The 22,487-nt window shown below is 37.8% G+C and overlaps 1 protein-coding gene and 1 long non-coding RNA gene across 2 annotated transcripts in view; one reads left to right on the forward strand and one right to left on the reverse strand.

The window, feature by feature from the left end:
• DAD1 (defender against cell death 1) overlaps positions 1-14,685 on the reverse strand; it is a 30,935-nt gene extending 16,250 nt beyond the window's left edge. The window contains exon 1 of the mRNA XM_031955021.1: positions 14,276-14,685. Within this exon, the coding sequence (XP_031810881.1) occupies positions 14,276-14,570 (295 nt within the window). The 5' untranslated portion in view covers positions 14,571-14,685. The remainder of the gene's footprint in view (positions 1-14,275) is intronic.
• Positions 14,686-14,781: 96 nt separating this feature from the next.
• LOC116421810 lies at positions 14,782-16,634 on the forward strand. Its single transcript, XR_004232345.1, has 2 exons — positions 14,782-15,304; positions 16,146-16,634. It is a non-coding gene; the product is annotated as an uncharacterized LOC116421810 (long non-coding RNA).
• The last annotated feature ends 5,853 nt before the right edge of the window (positions 16,635-22,487 follow it).

Genomic DNA, 22,487 nt, shown 5'->3' on the forward strand with positions numbered 1-22,487 from the left:
TTTCACTTAGTTCTATTCAAATGAATCTAATGCTTGGGTAAATAAGGAGAAATGAAAAAGGCATTTTCCTTAATTGCGACTATTTCCTGCAAAGTTTAACCAGTGTTAATCAATTACCAGCAGCAGAAAGTAAATGAGTACACAAACCACCTGAACAGCCAACACTTGAACTACTTGCCAAAGGAAAAGATGGCAGTCAGAGGCAACTGCAGCTTAGAATATTAATTTATTTGTAGTGCTTTCACTACTAAGAATGACAAAAAATAACCATATTGCCTCATAAAATAGCAGGATAAAAGTGAAAGTGAAAACAAATATACAAAAAGACTGGCATGAGATCCAAACAAATCATCACAAGAATATTCAAGGAAGAAACTGGCAAGAAGACAACAAATGGAAAATGAAAAATGAAATCATCAGTATTTCTATAACCATCTATTTTCATTGTCAAAGATGATGGGAACTGCACTACATTTGGATCCTAACACTTCAGTCCCTGATGTGCTATACAAAGAAATTAAAATAATTTTTTAAATATGAATACAGTATGATCGTATGTTATAGAATATGATTGTGCAGTAAAAACAGATGAATATCATTTTTAATTCTTTGTTTAAAGGGATAGCTCTCTGAAGAAGGGAGAAAGGATACGCTTGAAAATAAATGCAATATAAAAACAGCACAATAATAAAAACCATATAAAAACAAAAGATTATCAGTAATTTTTTAAAAATAATTTTAATAATTATTTTTTAATAATTTTATTAAAGGAATTCAGAGAAACAAGGGAAGATTTGTATGAATGTGAATGAAGTAAGCAGAATTGGGAATATATTATATACAATGATTATAGTAAAATAAATGAAAAGGATACTAACTGAAAGTTGAGCCTAGTAATTATAATGACCAACTTTGATCCTAGAGAACAGATTATGAAATGTTCTTCTGTCCTATCAGTAGAATGGGGCCAATAGGACCAATATTACATATATATTATCAGAAACAGCTGCTGTATTGGTAGCCTTTGCTCAACTTTTTCTTTGTTGTAAGGAAGGGTTTTGGGGGGTGGAAGAAGAGCATAAAGGGTTATATTCAAAAATACCTGTGATATAAAATCAGAATTTATCTATTAAAGCTAGGGAAAATAATTAGATCAAATATCAAATACATACTGAAGGTACACAATGTTGAAAATACTGAGTTGATCATTTTTCATAAAGTAACTGAGGGGATTATCAAGGTATTTGTTGTCTCCCCTCACAGATTGTAAGCTCTTTAGGAGCAGCAAGAACTATCTTTTGCCTTTCTTTGTAGGCATTCATAACTGCATATGTACAACTTATATCAAACTGCTTTCATCTTGGGGAGAGAAAAAAATTTGGACCTCAAACTCTTATAAAAAACGAGAGCTGAAAACTATCTTTATATATAATTAGAAAAAATACCACCTATTCAAAATAAACAAATGCTTACTGCCTGAACTGGAAAAAGGAACAATGTTAACAATGAAAGAAGTTAAGATCTGTTGTAAGGCAATAATATATAGTTTGAACAAGAGATGAAAACAATCTGAATTAGAGTAGTGGCAGTATAAGTGAAGAACCTTAAGTGCAAGAGATTATTAGAGGCCAGAGACTTAGCTATTAGCTGAATGTGGTGAGCTGAAGAAGAAATAGGAATCAAGGATGACTTAACTTTAGGTACCCTTGAAAGGCAGTGGTATCAACAATAAAAATTAAGAAGTGGAAGAAGGGGCAGAGAGTATATGTGGGAAGGAATTGTTATGTTCAGTTTTGAGCAGGAACTATTTCATTCTTTGTACTTGTATCCCAGGATCTGGTACTCAGTAGGTCCTTAATAAATACCTACTTGATGATATGTTGAGTTTGAAGTCTTCCAGGGACATCTCAGTGGAGATATGTCCAGGATACATTTGCAAATAAGCTCAAAGGAGAAGTGCTGTTCTCACAAGTGTGGGAATCATTTGCAGAAGACTGAAACTATGGGAATAAAAGAGATTATAAGACAAGTATAGGGGAAAAAAAAAAAAAACAGAAGGCCTTTAACAGGAAAATGATGAACTAGGGAGAACAAAGAGTAGGAGGAGAACCAGGAGAGCTAAGTGTCATAGGAACCACAAAATCCCCACAAACTAGTATGGTAATAATCTGAAATGTTAAAGAAAGATTAAATGTTATAGAAAGATCATGAATAGGAGGGGGAAAAAACAACGGGAGCAGAAATTTAGGCCTTACTCAAGCAATCTGATTAGTTATCTACATCTATTGTTACAGGTAAGGAGACAAAAGGAATTAAAACTATCCCTTCCTTCTTCCTCCCACTCTAGAAGCACAGGCAAACTGTTCAGCATTAAAGTTTCTAGCAAAGGGTTAGGTCAAAAGAAAAAGACAGAGCAGATGCAGCCTGTCATAAGAAAGGCTAGAGCAAAAAAGTCATAGAAACTTTTGAGGTAATGCTCTAGGCCTCTGAAGAATACAAAGACAAAAATGAAAATCTTTTTCAAACTTACATTAATAGTTTAATAATTTTTCAAACATCTGTTTATTGAACAAAGCTGAAAATTCACCTGCAAAGATGATCTATATATACAGTAATTTTTCTTGATCCTTAAAAAAACCAAAAATAAAAACTGTTTTTCTTCCTCAATTTAATGAAAAGGCTGGGTTTGTCATAGTCTACACCAGTTCCTGCTGCACCTTATAGTCTGTTGAGGGAGACAACAAATACCCTGATAATCCCTTAGTTATCTTGTGAAAAATGATTACCTAAAGTATCTTCAAGATTGGGCACCTTCAGTATTTACTTGATATTTGATATAATTACTTTGATGCTATCCAAAGAGTAGGGAAAGTATCAAATGCCATCAGCAATTATGAAAGGCACCAGGATGGATCAGTTCAATGGATCTGTTAATTCAATGAAGAAGGTATTCTCCTTTCACAGTATAGACAGGAATATCCAAGCCTACTCATTTCATGCAACTGTTATCCAAATCATCACATGGTCTCTAGGAAGGACCAACACATCTGGTTCTTCTAATAGCACAAGAGAGCCAGTATGACATTTAGCTGTCCATGTCTTTCCTTACTTTTGCTATGTGACTCAATCACTGCCTCTTTTATTATTGTCTGAAATGATATCTTATTATTTCTTGTACAACACTGATAATACAACTACAACTATATCTCCATTGCCCTTTGGGTCACTCACAATTTTGTTCCTTGGGAAATCATATTTCATGATTCAGTCATATAGAGTGATAAACACGAATGAGTTTTTTGAAGAAAATAATCTATGATTGCTGAAAAGTGTTGTACAATTTCTCAAATGCAATTCAGTCCTCTTTCTTCAATTCTGCACCCAGCTTAACATTCATTAACAATGCTTGTCAGATACATATAAACATACTCTACTGATAAGACTAATTAGAAATGCTATCTATCTAACTACATATCACAATCTCAGCAATATGTCTTTTTTCAACTATTTGATACTCCAAGTGGGAACTGTTACACAAATCATTTGAGTGGCTATGGATCTTATTGAGAAGGACTTCTAATTTTCTTAGGTTCAAAATAATCATCACAATGTCACCTACAAATTGAAGCTGCTGGAGGGCTTCACTATGTAAAAAGAATTTTCTATTTAGATTCTGTGCAGGCTTTCATGACAAGGATAAATAATTTTACTAAATGTATGTATGTTTACAGGTGTGTATATACATAGAAAGATACATATGTACACACACATACATATATACCTTATTTGATATTTAATAAGCAGAGTAGTATTAAATAAATCAAAATTATGCACAAAGCACTGTCCCAGATGCTAAGGATACAAACAGAAAAGACTCCCTACTTTCAAGGAATTCATGGTGGTGGTTATCCTTCATTCTCAAAGAGAACCGAAATGATATCGGTATGTTAGACAGTCAAGTTACAGTATATTTGGCTGTGGCTGATCAGATCAATATGAGTTTGGAGTACTCTGTCACAGGTCAGACACAAGGAGCTCATATTCCAACAGGAAAGACAAAAAGATCTAGAAAGTTTCAATTGCTAATCAGATGAAAACTCGTATGGTTCTTAAGACACAACAGCAAAGCAGAATGCAATAGATCTTTAATGTAATTTCCACCAACAAAATCCTATCTGTTTTTGATGCTGTATCTGACATAATAACTTTCATGGCAAGAACCCTTTTTCTGGGTCTATGGTACCTATAATTGCCATACCTGCAGAAGTGCTCTAGGGATAGGATGGGATAGGAAAAGGACCAGTGATGTAGAACTTCTGAAACTCTTGAGAGCTCTTGAGCTCACTAGCTCAAGTGTTGGTCAGGGTAAAAAAGGTGGGGCTTTTCTCTACAGTAACTGTTTCCCTCATTGATGACTGGAGACTGAGCATTGTTATTCTGAAGGCTTTGGGGTTCAGGCTTCTGAGTTATCTCTAATAAAGGCTGAGGGAAAGGGATGATTGAGGTTTTGTGATGGTTTGACCTACTCCAAAAAATGCTATCTCCAATTTCTCCTCCAATGTCCTGCTATTTCAGTGTAGAGAGCCACAGACTTATATATGGGAAAATTCTGGGTGAGGTATAAAGACCCTTCAGCCCAGAGGGAACCTGCTGATAATGTCTGGTTCGGCTCTCATCTCCCCTTAGGGACGTCTCAGCCTTCCTGAGAAGTTGGGAGGGGGGGGGGTGAGGGGGGAATGGTAGTGACCACCTGTGTTCTACTTGAAGCAGAGATAGGTATAGTAAAAGATGCATTTACATATTAATAGCAGGGTGCTTATAGTTAGCACATGAGTAATCATCCTAGAGTTAGGACATGCTCAGTGTAATTATACTAAGTATTTACTTAGTAATTATGCTAAGGTATTTAGGGCTGAGAGAACTTGAAATAAATGCACTCCATCTTTGACCATCTATGTGGGTCCCTGCCTCATCACTCCTCCACTAAGACCAAGGACTCAGGCTGGTCCCGAGATCCTCCAGAGAGCTAGTCCAGACAGTATATTTTGGTACCCCCGCATGGGGACTCTAGAAACTACATTACACTTCAGCTAATCTGGCTTACTTGTCCACCATTATCTCTGCAATTGCATATATTGAGAATACTTATAATCTCTTACTTTCTGTGTGAGAGAAAACTGAATAGAAGGAAAGCCTTAAATTAAGGCTACACTTTGCTCTACTGACTAAAATACCTTTTTTTTTTTTTTCCAAACAATAATAACAATAAGACTTTATACTCCTTATACCTCTCAGGCAACTAAACTGACTGTGAAGATGTATGTATACTTATATACAATACTTACAAAACACTGCTTGTTCCCTTTCAATATTTTGATCAAGGATGCCTTAGATACATGTGTATTTTCATAAGGATTTTATAGACATGAGAAAGCAGGAATAAATCAGTCAGTACTTGGCCTTTTTTTTGTCCTGCCTTCTTTTTTAGTATTAATAGTGCCTATAATTTTTTTTTCATTCTTTTGTCTTTCTCTAAATATATTTTAAAAATCAATCTTTCACTGCTTTCAAAACTATCACTTCAAATATGGATACACTCTGTGCATCATCAGTAAGGTCTTTTTCAGTTTCATCTTTAAGTGGCATTTTCACCTCAACATAAAGGTACACGTTCCAAAATATCCTTGTAATGAGAAAAAATAACTGTACTACTTAAAAAAGAAAATTTGCCTAAGGCCAAAAGGATTCTCACTGACAACTAGAAAATAGCAACCCACTGACATCTACCCAAAAGTCAGCCAACTATTACAATCATTGTTTCTAGGAAGTCTATTATGATAAAAACCAGTTTTCCATAATCCTTTTAATGACCTACATAAATTTATTACAAAGAGATCAGAACTGGCTAATGATTTAATCAAGGGAAAGCAATTAAAAACACATTGTGAATCAGGTTTTACAAAAGAAAAATTGAGAAAAAAAGTCACAATCTGGCCACCTGACCTAAAAATTATTGGGTCAATACCATTAAGTTCACTGCAGTAAAATTAACCCTGGGCATCAAAAATCTAATTAATGCATCAAAGGAATAGTAGTACTTCATATTACAAGAACCTCAAAGAAATCTTCACTTCAACAACCCATCCAACTCTTCAGATTCAAACAGCTGCTCAATGGTTCTCATACTCAAAACATGAGAAACATGAGAAAAGAATGAGATTACGCCATCAAGTACAATGATATCCAAACTGGTTTGAACATATTCTCCAATTGAATATATTTGCATATGAATTATATACTTACATCACACTATACTAAATACATTATAAAATTTAAGCAAAAAACAAATTTTAAAAGGATGAGTTAAGATGAAAAAAAAATCTGATCCTAGAGTCAGTTATTCTGATTTTTATACAAGAAAACAGAACCCACAAATGAGAAATGCTTGCCACAGCTGCTACTGGTTGAGATGGAATAGGTTATAACTGCTCTGGAGGCCAATGGAGGAGGGAGCAGTGAAGGTGCAGCAACAGGTTAAAGAAAAATCCACTAGGAGTAAGGCAAAATGCAACCTATCCTCCTCTCATGGCCCTGCTTTGTGCTACTGCATGGTCCATGCTTTGAAGGCCACTGGTCCAGAGAAGAGATGGAAGCTATAAAAAAATGGGCTTCAGACTTGTCTTATCATCAGACAAACTTATAACAAAAGTGATAATAAATGTCTGCATCTGCCTTCAAGACCACACAAGAAGGAAAATCTAGAACTCACATATATAAAATGAGGGGAATATATTAGATATCTTCAGAGATCCTCTCTAGTTCTAGATTTATTATTCTATGAAATAAAATGCTTGATTCTGGTTAGCTGGAGAAGACCGTGTAAATGTATAAACCCTACTGAGTGCTAAACTAGGTTATTGTGGAAAAGAAATGGATATTCTCCTCTAAAGATATCAAAGAATAGGATAAATACTCATTTGCTCCAAATCGTTTTTAGCTGCAGGGAAAAGGCAAGACATGCTTGCTGTCTGGAAGTTCTGAGATCTCTTCAAGCTCAAGATCCTAGAACATTGGCATTGACAATATGCTGATTCAAAAAACCGAGTGAATGAACCACACACTAAAGGAATCATCCTATGAAAATTTGACATATTGGGAGTTCAATCAAACTAAGCAGAAAATATTTTAGGTGTCATAAAGGTATTAAAGAAACTATACAAAAACACTAGGATTCGTGGAACTCTGGTACCAATCTTACCTAGATTAAAAGTTGTAGGTTAATTTTCAAAATATCTATGCTTAGAATCAGTTCATACAAAGATGAAAAGTACATGACAGTAATGGAAACACAGACAACTATATGATCCTTTATATCTGACATATCAATACCACATTTTTACCCCACTTAAAAATATCATGAACTTCCAGCAATTATAAAATCAAGGCCAACCCTATATAGCACGGTTCCAATTTCTCTCTTCGATCCTAAATATTCAAATGCTTCACTATATGCCCTCCACTCCAACCAAATGAATTAACTTTATGTTCTCCAAATATATTTTGTACATTTCTGCCTGGGTTCTCTCAATCAAATGCCCACCTCCCTACATATCTGAATCCTGTCTCATTTTTCTACTTCTCCTTTAATGTTCCCAAGCTTTCTAATTTAGGTTCTTTTTACCCTATACTATCTGGCTCAAGGTAAAACTTTATAGCAGTTTATTTTCAAATCTTTATCCTTCTCTGCTCATTTCTCAGAACTCCAATTCTTACTTCCTATTTGTTGGATGATTTACCTAGATGTCTTTCAAACAACTATCTGAAACAGGACACATCTTCCCCGTGCCCCAACTTGTCTTTCAATGTTCTTGTGTTCATGAGATCAATCCTCCTACTCTCCTAGAATTAATCCTTGCCTCTTCCCTGTCTTTCTTTGTCTCATCTAGACAACTGCAAGTATCTAATTGGTCTTTATGCCCTAAATTTTGAGGAAACTTTTCTTTTTAAAACATCTTTTTTTCCAATAGTTCTGATTTTTTCTTTCCTTTTATTCTGAACTTAAAATACCAAATAAAATGAGCATTTCCATATAGATGGCATAAAAGACATCTATATGAAACTTAAAGATTTCTATGGCATTCTGCATGCTTTTTCTTTTAAATATTTAAAAAAAAAAAAAAAAAAGATTTTATTTCCAAAGCTGTATTATTTCTATTAGTCTTTCTGGCCTTTCTACTATTCTTTTTTGTGCATTTTAAAAAAATGTGTCAATTCTCTTTTCTTTTTTTCTATTCTATAACGTCTCTTCTCCATCCCACTTTACCTCTAATTAGAAACAAAGGGGGAAAAGGCCTTGTAACATATGCATAAAATACTAGCCATATTCAAAAACATGTCTTATTCTATATGTTGGGTCCACTACTTTTGTATCAGAAGCAGGTAACATCAAGGGTCCTCTATATTCTTGATTGGTTACTACACTGATTAGAATTCTGAACTTTTTCAAAATTGCTTGTCTTTATATTATTATGTAAATCATTCTTACCCTGCTCACTTCACTCTGTATCAAATCACATAATTCTTCCCAGGTTTTCTCAGAAACTATTCATTTCATTATTTCTTATAACATAACATTTCATTGCACTCGTATACCATATATACTCATATATTTCTTCAATAATTCCCCAATGATGAGCACTCCTTTAGTTCCTAGTTCTCTTCCACTACAAAAAGAGGTACTATAAATATTTTTATACATATAGGTCCTTTTCTTCTTTCTCTAATCTCTTTGTTGTATCATCTAAAGTGATATCATTGGGTTAACAGAAAATGATTTTTTGGGTCTGGTTCCAGATTGCAACTCTGGGCTGAGAGTCTGGAAGCTGCCAATGCCACTGTTGGTATAATTGGTATAATTGTGGATTCATCCAGCTGTTCTGGAAAGCAATCAGACAACTGGTCAGAAAGATGACAGGAAACTCTTTTGCTGGCACTAAGTATGGCTGGAGCTGAATAGCAACTCCCATTGACCATCCATAGTTCTGAGTCACAGTTCCAGAGCCAAAAGGAAAGAGGGGTCCAAGTTCTGGATTGCTAGTACTTGTAGCTGCAAGGGAGCAGGGTCTTCTTGGTATGACCAGAACACAGAACAAGAGAACAATGATCACACCTCTCCCCACATCTCATTACCCACAATTGCAGACCTTGCAGACCCCCACAATTACCTCTGAAAACAACAGAACAAAATAGCCTCAAGTCTGTAACAATTCCTCCCCACTTCAAGGTGAACAGAGCCTAATTTTAACATAAAGTTCAAAGCCAAGAAATAAACAGCAAAAAAAGAACTGGACCATAAAGTTATTATGGCAGCAAAAACTCAGAAGACGAGTAAAAACAGCTACTAACAATGCCCCAAAGGGGAGGAAATGGTAATTGGACACAAGCCCAAAAAGAATTCCTGAAAAAGTTAAAGAAAGAGGTAAGAATAATAGAGGAAAAAGTAGAAAAAGAAAAGAGAGTGATAAAAACATAATCTTTCAGGGAAAAAATGAACATTTAAAGAAACAGAGGACTTTCCAGAGTTCCTGACAAAAAGACCAGAGTCGAATAGCATTAAAAAAGTAAACATGAAAGAATAATGATAAGGGTCTCAATGTAAAATCCTTGAATTCCTATATGGGAAGATGATATGTGTAATTCTTAAGAAATTTATCATTACTAGGGCAGTTAGAAGTATACACAGAACAAAGATGAAAGCCTATTGTGCTGGGGTGATCGCAAAAAAAATAAAGTGAAGGGATGAGAAAAAGAGATGCATTAGGAAAAAAGGAAAAGGAGAGGCAGAATGAGGAAAAATTCCTCACATAAAAGAGGCAGGCAAGAAAGAACTTTTATAGTGCAGGAAAAATATGGGAGTATCAGGCAAAACTTGAACCACATTCATCAAAATTGTTTCAAATAGGTAAGACTATATATACACACTTAATGGGGTATAGAAACTTCTCTTGCCCAACAGAGAAATAGGAGGGAAAAGGGATAATATATATGGACTCAGGAAGTAGGAGGCAGAAATGATAAAAAGAAGGGCAGATTAAGAAAGGTGAGGTCAGAAGCAAAACAGACTTTTAAGGAACAGAGTAAAAAGAGAAGGATAAACAGAAGAAAACAGAATAGAGGGAAATATACAGAAATCCTAATTGTGAATGTGAATGGGATGAATGGGATTTACTTCCATAAAAATGGAAGTAAATAGCAGTTTAGAAACCAAAATCCAATAATGTTGTTTATAAGAAGCACATGAAACAGTAAGACACAGAGTTAACAAAAAGGGCTAGAACAGAAACCAATATGCTTCAATGGAAATAAAAAAGAATCATTATCTCAGACAAATAAAAGCAAAAATAAACCTAATTAAAAGAGATAATCAGGGAAACAACATTGCCAAAATACACCAAAAAAGACAATGAATATCAAAAATTTTTTTACTAAAATAAAGGTCTCATTTCTCAAATATATAGGGCACTGAATTAAAATCATAAAAATAAGATCCATTTCTCAAATGATGGTTAAGAAATATAAAAATCAAAGCTATCTATAATCATATAGAATAAATGCTCCCTAAATCATTATAGATTGCAGAGAAAGTCAAATTAAAACAACTCTGAGGTACCATTTCATATCTATTAGAAATGACAAATGCTAGAGTGAATGAGAGAAGTAAGTATACTAATAAACTATTGGTGGAATTGTGAACTGGTCCAACCATTTTGGAGAACAATTTGGAAATATACTCAAAGAGCTATAAAACCATACATGTTCTTCAACAAACTACTAAGTCAATATCCCAAAAAGATCAAAGAAAAACTAAAAGGAATTACTTGTACAAAAATATTATAACTATTTTTATAATATTTATATTATCTTTTTGTGGTGGCAAAAAACTAGAAACTGAGATGTTCATCAATTGGGGAATGGGTTGAACCCAAGTTGTAGCATATGCTTGTGATGGAGTATTAAAGGTGCTAGATAAAATGATGTGGGGAGAGAGAAGGAATGGTTTCAGGGGGAAAAAAAATAACAAGGTTTATATGAACTGTTGGCATAGTTACATGATGAAATTGAGTGCTTGCCCTGTAATCAAAGAGACTCATTTTTTCGAGTTCAAATCCGGTCTCAAACACTTACCAATTTTGTGAGTTTAACTCAGTTTTCCTCATTTGTAAAATGAGCTGGAGGAAGATTCAGGAAGATGGCAGAGTAGATAGGTAAATTCCACACTCTCCCAATTTCCTACCCACAAAGCATAAATAAATCTGCACCTCAAGGCAAACAGACTGGTGAAAAAACAAGAAGACTAGGGGCAGAACAGGGGTCTTTTTCAGACAAGATTTGAAGAAAGTCTCCAGAAGGCAGTAACCTGTCTGAAGTGCAAACACCTCTGGGTTAGCTCTGCAGAAACATCTAGTGGGGATCCCTCTGGCTATTTGGTTGGGGCCTCACCTTCAGTAGGAACCACAGAGACTTTCACTGATGAAACCTTCACAGTGAACCTTCGCTGATAGGGAACTCTAGGCCCAGCTGTGGTACTGAAAGATGGCCCTAAGTGAGGAGGCAGCACTTGGTGGAGCAGAGGCGAGGCTGGTTGTGGGCACTTTCAGGGGACTGGAGCTCTTAGTTTGGAGTTCCTGGTCAGAGTGAAGAGCTGAAAGGAAACTTGAGGCAGCATCCCACCACTCCACTATTAGAGGTGTTTACACCTTCTCTATATACCAGGTATATTCATATGTATGTCACATGTGTATATGGCACACAATTATCTTATGTACATTAATTATTTGTTATCTCTCCCTTGCTACTTAAAAGCAAGGATTATTTTTGCCTAAAGGTTTGCAGAGGATAAATGCTTAATAAATGCTTACAAACCCATTAACCACTTCTCAGTAACCCAAATAACTCTCTAAGACTATAAATTGCATTGGTGGCATAATTCTACACTGGTAGAAGGAGCTTCTGCCTTGGGCAGAAAGAAGTAAAAATGTATTGTCAAAATCTTTTTTCCCAATGACTCATAGTAGCATGAAAATAATTCTGGATTGTGCAGTTACAACAGCATAACTCAATTCTAGATATATCTAAACTCAAACTTGTGTCTGATCCAAGGGCCAGTCTGGCTAAAATACAAAATACTCATTATCAGAGTGACCAAAGGGCAATAAACACTCATAGAAGTTTTCAAAGATCTTTGGATGCGGATTTCAAAGATCTCCCAAATTGTGAAGAATTGCAACCTGCCATTAGTGGAAGAAGTACTCATAACAAAGAAATTACAGATTCTAGGTCCTGGAATATGTATTACTGGCTTGTATGTTTAAATGCCCCATTATCCCTGAGAGTATAAAATTATCAATTAACATTAAGCACTCACTAGATGCATATATATGTATATGTAATGAGTTATACTTAGGACTAGAGACTAAAGACCACAATAAAAATAGTTCCTACCCTCGAGCAATTTACTTTCTATTAATAATATATAGAGAACCAGCCCTGAAGTCAGGAGGACCAGAGTTTAAACCTGGTTTCAGATACTTGACACTAGCTGTGTGACCTTGGGCAAGTCTGTCTTGCAAGAAAAATAATGTAAATAACAATAATTACATTATCACCATACTGTTATATATTAATGAATCATGGTTAAATTATTAGTATTATATATTAAAATCATTACTAACTATGGCAGTTTCCTTTGGGCCAATTTTCTTAGCTACAGAGTGATAGGGCTGGATTAGATTATCAGTAAAATTCTTTGTCTCTAAGATTTCATATTCTATATTCAAATTTGAAAATAAATCACTCAACTAGAATCAGCTTAGAATGAATTCTGAATTTGCCTCTATAGCATTAGCCAATAAGTGAATGGAATGTCACTTTATGGACCTTCCCAGTTCCTGGAATTATCAGCTAGCTATGAATAGCTGCAGGAAATAATCATGTCAGTAAATCAACGAATGTAAATTGAATTTACTACATATAAATTCTGTGTGGGCTTGTGTGGGTTATATAAAAAAGCAGAAATCAGTTTATCAGAGACAAACAATGCCATAAAAAAAAAAAAAAAAAAAGAGGATGTCCAAGGCTGAGTGTATGAAAGTTAAATACAAGGTTCTAAGGTTTGAAGAAGAGACATTAAAAAGATCACCAGTACTAGGTTTAAAAACTAAGTGAGCAAGTATCTACATACCATACACACAGTTAATTGGAACTCTACTGGTGGGATGGGGCAGTGTTAGGGGAGGAAGTAAAGAAGCATTTAATAAATACCTACTATGTGCCAAGAGCTTTTACAAATAACCCATTTGAGCTTTTCATCATTCTTTGGAGGAAGCTATTATTATTATTCCCATTTGACAGTTGAGGAAACACAGTCCTCTCTGGCTTCTTTATGTCCTAACTTAAAAACCTCACAAATCTTCCCTAACCCTTCTTAAGTCCAATGTGTTCCTTCTGTTAATTATTTATTAGTAATTTAATAATAAAGTTGATTTATTTATTCCGTAGAGTCCCCTGAGTTTATCTTTGTTTGTATCTAGTCTCCCCCATCAGACAGTAACCTCCTTGAGGGCAGGAGCTGTCTTCAGCTTCTTTTTGAATCTCCAGTGTTTAATAAAGTCTCTGGCATATAGTAAGTGCTAATAAATGTTTACTGATTGACTGGTTATCTAGACCAGGGTCAGAGCTAATATCTGAGGCTGAATTTGAGTTTAAGTTGTCCAGACTTCAAGCTCGGCCTTAAAGCAAAACCAAAGACTGGGCCAGGTTCGAACATAAATTGGAGAGAATTTAGTAAATCACTTGGTTGAGAATGAAAGAGTACTTCGAAGAGAGAAACTACCTAAGGGAAGGACTTTACCAAAGCCGTGGGCTTAAGTGGGTCCCCCAAACAAGCAGAAAGAGAAAGGCTTTACAGACTGAACGGGGAGCAAGTTACAAATGGAGGGGGGGTCAGCATCACTGCCTGATACGAAGGACACCGAGTCCAGTTACAAGGCCAAAGCCTCGCTCATTCCGTGCCTCAGTTTACCCAGCAACCCAGAAAGGGGCCCACAGAAGCCAAATTGAGTTCAGACAGTCCATTTTAGAGAAGGGGAACCTGAGGGCCAGAGGCTCAGCAACAGCAGTAAGCTGTGCCCCGCGCGCGTCCCGGGAAGGGGCAAGGAGCGCGTCGGTTACGAGAGCCGCGCAAAGGCCACACGCCCTCTCTGGGGGCCATCTTTACCCGCCAGGATGAAGCTGCCCACACAGGAGATGAAGCCGGAAAGGAAGGAGTTGAAAGGGAAGGTCCCCACGAGGAGACAGTAACCGAACTGCAGAGCTCCGGTCAACAGGATGTAGAGAAGGTAGGCGTCCAGGAGCTTCAGGCGCTGCGGCGTGGTGCTCATGTACTCCTCCAGGAAGCGCGAGATCACCGAAGCCACGGAGGCTGGCATGGCTCCGCCGTCCTGCCCGCGGCCCGCACCGCCCGCTCCGCGACCGGATCCCACCACCATTCGAGCGGTGCTGTGCCCACGCATGCGCACTGCCGACCACCGCCACCGCCACGCCGACACTCCCGAGTCCGCGAGTCTGCGCAACAGCCCAACAGAGCTTCGGCCCGGCCCGAAAAGCGACGCCCGCTCGGCGCAGGCGCAGCAGAGTCCCCCGCCTACCGCCTCTGGGCGGAGCGAGATGCGCAAAGGAGCGCCACCCGCTTAGGGAGACGTGTCCCTACCGTCCTATCTCGGGAAGCCCAGGAGGTGACGCAAGCAGTTGCTCGGGCGAGAGAATAACAGGAAGCGGGGACGAGGAAAAAACGGACCGGGCTGCAGCCCGAGGGTTCCGGCTCTCTTCGTTCCTCCCACCTTTCTCAGCACGTGCCAGAGGGGTAATCTGGAAAAAGATTTCGATGCCGCGTCTTGTAGGGCCGCTTCCCAGTCGGGTTCCTAAGTTGTTACTGACACATTCGCGCGGAGCTGAAGCGAACGTAGCTGGGCTGGCCCTACCACCCCACTGCGCAAGCGCCGGCGGAGCCCCCAGTCAGATTTCTGGGGGAGGGGGTTGAGGAGGAGGAAAAGGGAGGGGGGTTAAGGGAAGAGGAGGAAGGGAAGACGCTGCTGAGGAAAGGAAGGAGAGAAGCCAGTAATAAAAGGAGAAAGCGAAGCGGGAGGGAGGACAATCTTTCCGTTAACTGGCTTTAAAATTGATATCAAATCCAAATCGCAGTGCTTATTCAAGCCTCTGTTTGACAGAGGCTTGCTGTGGGTCTTAGGTAAGTCACTGTCCGTCTCTGGGGACCAGCAGCCGTCTCTGACATGCAGGAGAGTAGGTGGGAGGAGTCCTCAGTTATTCCTGAGCATCCCTGCCAGCTCTAACATCCGATGAATCGATCAATTTCCTTTCATAAGTGGGTGTTTGTAGGGTCTTAGAAATGAATGACTTCGTAGCTCTTTAAAGCTTGCTAAATGATTTACATATTTTTGCTCCTCGTAACCCTTGAGGCAATTTAAATGTGGCGATGTTTCTCATTCATGTGGAGAATCTAGGATTCCTGTCACAACGGATGTTATTGCTCATAGTCATAGCAACATGGACGTTGTTGATAGTAGTGATGATAATAATAAATATCATTGTTATATTAATTTAGCCATAATAATAATAAGCTTACATATATATAACTTTATAGCCTAATATAGCTCCTTGAGGTTTGCAGATTTTTTTTATAAATACCTTATTTTATGCTTTGAACATATTCCTGGGAATTAAGTGCTCTTGTTCCTCGTTTTACAGGTGAAAAAAATTGAGGTAGATAGCAGTTAAGTGACTTGTTGAGGGTCACACTACTTGTAAACTATGTGGATTTGAACTCAGGTGTCCTGCTTCCTGGTCTGGCACCACTTACCCATCTCTAAATAGTAAAATTATTATGCCCATTTTAAAGAAGAAACTGAGGTTCAGAGAGGTTAACTTTAATAGCTTATAGTTACACAGAGTCACAGAGAAGGATTTGAACCCTGATTCCTAATCAGTCGTTGAATCCTCCAAATTTAAATTTCTTTTACACCTAGTTTTATCAATTTGATTTTTTTTTTAATTTTAATTTTTTGTTTCAGTCCTTCTGAAAATGGCAAATATTGAAGAAAAAGTCAACTGCGTCCTCTGGTTGGCTGAACTCAAATCAGCAACAGCTGTAAGAAGAAAATTTGCTTCCCATTATAAGAAAGAGGCTCCCCACAGAAATTTAATTAACAACTGGATGAAAAAATTCAAGGAAACGGGCTCAATTCATGACAAGCCCAGATCTGGGAGACCTCGAGCAAGTGAAGACACTGTGGCTGAAATTGCAACTGAAGTATTTATAGCACAAGATGGTGGTTATGTTGAATTTTAATAAGAAACTTATCAGTATTTTAAAATTTTATATAATTTTTAAGTGTTATTTGTTAGTTTGTAGCATTTATACTTCTGAAGTTATTAAAGCTTAGAACTGCACTAATAGTTTTGGGACAGCTTATATTTATAGTCTGAGGGGCTGGGTTCCAGACATGGTTCTGCTGTTTTGTATATATATAACCTTAGATAAACCATTTAACTTCTCTGGACTTCAGTTTTCTTATTTATAAAATCCAGGGATTGAATTAAAATGATCCCTCAGACTCCTTTCAAATCTAAATTCTGTAATCCAAGTTGATTTTTTTTAATTGCCAGGATCAAGCTTTTCTAATCCCATGGCCTCTATTTCTGTTATTCCTGACCTATTTATTCTATGATATTTCATATCTAGAGCCTATATGTATATAGCCAACATCAAAACTTTAAAAGACAGAACATAAAATTAAGTAGTACCCATTGGCTTATCTGGTCAAATATGGAATAATAGCAGTTCTAAGAGGGTTTGGTGCCCAGCAGCTTCAATCCCTTCCATCTCCTGCCCATATATGGTTATCTTCTGATTTCAGTCAATCCATAAATGCTTTAGTGCTAGGTAAGGGTAGAGGGGGGCATAAATTGCCAGGGTAAACTGTATCTGCTGTCTTACAGCCTAATAGTGATGAGGTGCGAGAATTGAGGGCAAGAGATCCCCTCTGGTCGATTTTGCCGATTCCTTGAGAAAGAAGTTTGTAACAAAAAGGGATTTATTTACACTAAGAAGACAGTTTTCTTAGTGGGCAAAGAATCCCATTAGGATGATTTTGCAGAGATTGTTTTACACTGAGAAGAAAATATCTTCATCAGTGGGCAAAATCCTGTTAAGACTTTTGCAAAATGTCTGGGTATACAGCACTAGATATATTGGGGCTGCTTTGATCTGTGGCCCCCAAATGAGGGCCAGTCACTAGATGAATCCAAGAGACTGATTTTCAACTCAATTCAAAATTGAAAGAGATTACTTATCTTGGTAGTTTCCTTTATGGACAGGAGGGTATGCCCCTCCTAGAGGTCAGGAGAGTTTGAGACCTAGAATCACCCTTCCCCCACAGATTAAAAGAGACACAGTTCACATCCGGGACTTTTCAACCCTTCCCCTAAAAGATCTCAGTTTAAAACTTTCAGTAGAAACCATCCAAACCTTACTACTCTATTCAATCATGTTCAACTCTTCACGACCCAATGGACTATACACTTCACGAGGTTTTCTTGGCAAAGGTACTAGAATGGTTTGCCATTTCAAATCATTTTGCAGATGAAGAAACTGAGGCAAACAGAGTTAAATGACTTGCCTAGAGTTACACAGCTAGTAAGTGTTTAAGGTACTATTTGAACTTTGAAGTTCCTGACTTGACTTGAGCCCAAGTGTTCTGTTTACTGTGCCATCTAGCTATCCCTACATAGGTGATTATTACTTTCAGCTCTATAGCAGGGATTTAAGTTGAAGTTGAAAGTCATGTGACCCAACTGAGTTTATGTGTAGATTAATCGATACTTATTTCTCTGATTCAGCCCCTTTTGAGTAAGAATCATATGTAACAACATATCCTTTGCAATTCTAGTATGGAGAACATTTTTTAATGATGACATGGCATCTAGTATACTTTTGAGTCATATTCAATTAGCTTCCAATAAAAGGTGGGAAAATAGGATTATTCCAAGATTTTCATTTATGAATTAAGAGAATTTGAAAATCTCTATCTTACTGATAGACTATGTATAAGTACAGTCAATTTCCTTGGTAATTTGAACCCTTTTTACCTCCCAGCCTCATTAGGAAGTAAAAGGATAGTTTCAGCTCTAAAAATAAACTTTAGACATATTCCAAGAGGACATTTTTCTGATTTAGAGGCAGATTACTCAAAGTATTGATATTACTATTGGTTCTGTTCAAACTGAACCCTTGTTGATATATCTCTCTCCTGTTTGATCTGCCTTTTATTCCAGTCGTCATTATTTGCTTTTCCATAGAGGGGATTCAAGAGAAAACAAGAAACATGAAAATCAAATCAAAATGACTTGTTGAAAACATTGCAGAATTTTGCAGTCACACCAACACACTGAATCACGGAGTTTTTATGAACTATTTAAGCAACACAGCAAGAAGAAGGCCTGCTGCCTATCTGCAGTTATGTTTGCAAAATCCTGCAGCATTTCTTAGTCTGGTGGACAAATTTAAACTATTCATACAAATAACATTTTAAATGGACATTATCAGAAGCACCTAGTATTTTGGGGAAATTTATGCAAATACTTTTTCATATTTCACTGGATAATCAAGTTACGTGATTGATCCTAACAATAATTATAGGATTTATGCTTAAGCCTTCTGAACCATTGCTTTTCTTTTTTTTAATTAAAGCTTTATTTTCAAAATATACACATGGATAATTTTCAACATTAATCTTTACAAAACCTTGTGTTCTAATTTTTTCCCCTCTCTTCTTCACCCCCTCCCCTATAATCCATTGCTTTTCCACTACCCTGTGCCAGTCTCTTCCGCAACTAAAGAATTAGCCTGTCCCTTTAAATTAAAAGGCAAATTAATTTTATGTTGATGTGGCTGAAAAATTTTATGATCTTAACACTGAGGTCCTCTAAATAGTGTTGGGTGAAAATTATCAAAAAGGTTCCTTTTGTGTAAAATGAATTGGAGAAGGAAACAGCAAACCATTCCAATATCTCTGCCAAGAAAACCCAAATGGAGGTATAAAGAGTAAGAAATGACTAAAACAACAACAACAATATATCAAGAGAGAGTGTTTGGTCTTCCATTCTTTGTGAGACCCAGCTAGCTGATGGATACTAAAAGTCCTTTCCACTTTGGAGTGATTTCAGAAAATCCTTAAAATTCCAGGTTATCCTAAACTCAAGAGATGTCCTAAGGATTCTATTCAGTTTGATTTTTTTGGAATGGGGGAGGGATTATTTATGTATATGGGGTATTGGGAGGCAAAACTCCTACACCTTTATCTTCATTGTTCTAGCTTGAGATTGAGACAAAATGGAACACTCAAAAGTAATTAACATTACACATAGTAGATACTTTTCCCTAATATCAAGATTATACAATGGGATACAGTAGCATTTAGCTTTTCTGGATGCATCCCTGTGCTCCTTCCTCCCATCTTGAAATGCATTTAGTAAGTCTTTTGGATATATTGATTTATGTGGTCTTAAGCATCTACCAATTCTGAGAGGCCTAGACATTTTATGCTGCTTGATTAGGAAAGCTATGCCTGAAAAACTGAGGCCAATTAGACCTTAAGGGCAGCTTTGTTTTCTTTCAGGTAAAACCTTCCCAAGTTGTGAGTTGGAGGAAAGAAACTGCATCAGAGTAATGGTGTTAATAATAGACAAAAAATTCCCTACCACCAATTAACCTTCCATAAAGCTGATCAAGCACAGGCTTAGAGAATGTTTTCCTGCCCTATCCTAAGAAGTAATCTAGAGACCTGAGACCAATTCCAAACCTTTCCCCTACCTCAAAGATTTATGACTGCCAAGGGTTTGGATTAATTAAATGAGAGGTAAGCAAACACTGTCCAAGGTCCCTTCCAGCTCTAGCCCACACACTCAAACATCTCCAGCTCTCCTAATCTCTCCATTTCTCACCAGAATGAATCCCTTATTATTCCTTGCAGCCTGGAAGCTTCACCACATTCAAGGGTATCCTCTCCAAACAGTCTTACTCCCTAGTCCCATTGATTTTTTGGTTAGTCATTCTGATGTGGGTGATGGAGACACCAGGTGATTGCAGGCACTAACAGCTGGGCTTCAGTCATGTGAAGAATTCACAGTGGTCATTCTCTTTGGCAAAAGGTAGATTTATTTAGGGAAGAGGTTACAGACAAAATGAAGGGATACAATAGATACATGGAATGGTAAATATGAAAGGAGAGAGCATATGAAAGAGATTCTTCAGGAACTCACAGTTACCCAAGGTGAGTTGGTGACAGGGGTGAACTCTGAAACTGTCCTTGATTTTTGGGGGGAAGCAATGGGGGTGAACTCTGAAATTGTGTCTCCTTTGATCTGTAAAAGAAGGGAGATTAGGAGTCTCAAGACTCCAAAAATATTTGGGAAAACATGTGTTCCCAGACAAGTGACTTGATTCAATTTGAGATCTTGCTTGGTCAAGCCACCTTCCATTGATCTTTTGCGGGTAGCTGGATCCTCTTTGCAAAATTCCAGGCTCTGGGGAAAAGCCTACAAAATGATTTTATTCAGCTGGAGATCTGGGCCTGTTGAGTGGCTTGAAATTCCAAAATAAATATCTAGGCCTGGGGGCACTGACTCTCTTTTCAACTGGAACCAAGCCTCAGACTGCTAATAAAAAGACAATTTTGAACCCCAAATCTTTGCAGAAGTCCAAAGTAGGATTGTGCTTTGCCAAGGGACCTCTCTAAGAAGAGAGAGAGAACTGAGAACTGAGAAAGTGAGGAAGTCTTCTGAAGTCCTGGATGATCAGGCATCTAATGTGAGGAAAAGAAGATGGGTTTTAAAGGCAGGGAAGCCAAGATAGCAGAGAAAAGGCAGGGACTCATCTGAGTTCTCCTAAATAACCCTCCAAACAACTTCAAATAATGTCTCAAAACAAATTTGGCACAGCTGCCTGCCAGGACTCTTGCCACTGAGGAGTCTGTCTTCCTAGCAAAGCTGGCTTTTCAGTGCCAATAAAAATCCCTTTTGCCATTCAGACTTTTCATGTTTGTGAATTCTTTCACTTTGGACCTGGGTCTCTGATGAGAGTGGATTCTCACATCAATTCTCTAGCACTAGACCCACATCAATGGGGCATGGCCTTAGCTAGCAGGGTAAATCCTGAAAAGGACCTAACCCCAAAAGGGTTAGTTAGAAGTGAGGTTAGGAAGCACATGGGGAGTTAGAGGAGATACCACATGGCATGGAGGAAGGGAAAGACACCATGAGGCAAGCTGACCTAAAGGAGGACAGAGCCATGGGATGGCCCATAAGTACATTTTATAGGGAAAATTTAATCTCAGAGACATGACTGGGATTTCTGACAAGGCATGGCAAGATGAGACTGGAGACTTCTACAGAGGATGGTCTCAGGGTGTTGATATAACTTGGATTTCTGACTAGAGGACCTCCCCAGAGAGTGGGACCATGGAGCTAAACTGATCTCTATCAGTGCCTTCTGCCTGGCTTGCTTCAGAAATCAATTCTTCAGTTTCTCTTGGTCCAGCGGCTCCTCCTGGGACCATCCTACAGCCCTTCAAATTCCCCTGGCCCTTCTATAGGATGTGACCTCCCCCCTCCTGGTAAATCCCCCTTCCTCCTTTTTATTTTTTTTGCTGAGGCAATTAGGGTTAAGTGACTTGCCCAGGGTCACACAGCTAGGAAGTGTCAAAGTGTCTGAGATCAAATTTGAACTCAGGTCCTCCTAAATCCAGGGCTGGTGCTCTATCCACTGCGCCATCTAGCTGCCCCATCCCTTCTTCCTTCTTAAATCTTTCCTCCCTCAGCTTCCATGATGGGGTTCTCTTTTGACTGTACTTGTCTCACTTCTCTTTAGTCTAGGATTCATATTCTGCCTTTTGCTGCCCACTTATAGCTGATTTTATCTTCAGTCCCCTTTTTGCTATTTTTTTTTTTTTTGACTTTGGCAATCTCATTCTCAGAGCTTCATTTGTCACCTCTATGCCAATAATTCCCAAATTCTTTTTTCTTCTTTGTGCTCTGGTCCTCACATCCAACTACCTACTTAAATATCTCTCCTTGAATATTCATTATGCATAAATTAATCCTAGTTTGCTCCCAAACCTGCTTCTCCCAACTTTCCTGTTTCTGATAATAGTGCCAGCACTGTCATAATCCCAGAAGTTGTTACAGTTGTTTGTCCTTTGTTCTCAGGGAGGACCATGATATCAGAAGGATGATCTGACTGGCGAGTGAATTGGATTGAAGTGAGGGAGGTTACAAGGTCACTAGCCTCAGTTTTTCCTCTGGAACCATCAGGATCCAGTGGCCAGATATAGATCAGGAGGACTAGAGATGGCCCT

The sequence above is a fragment of the Sarcophilus harrisii genome, chromosome 2 (genome assembly GCF_902635505.1).
Source record: "Sarcophilus harrisii chromosome 2, mSarHar1.11, whole genome shotgun sequence".
Taxonomy (NCBI): Eukaryota; Metazoa; Chordata; class Mammalia; order Dasyuromorphia; family Dasyuridae; genus Sarcophilus; species Sarcophilus harrisii.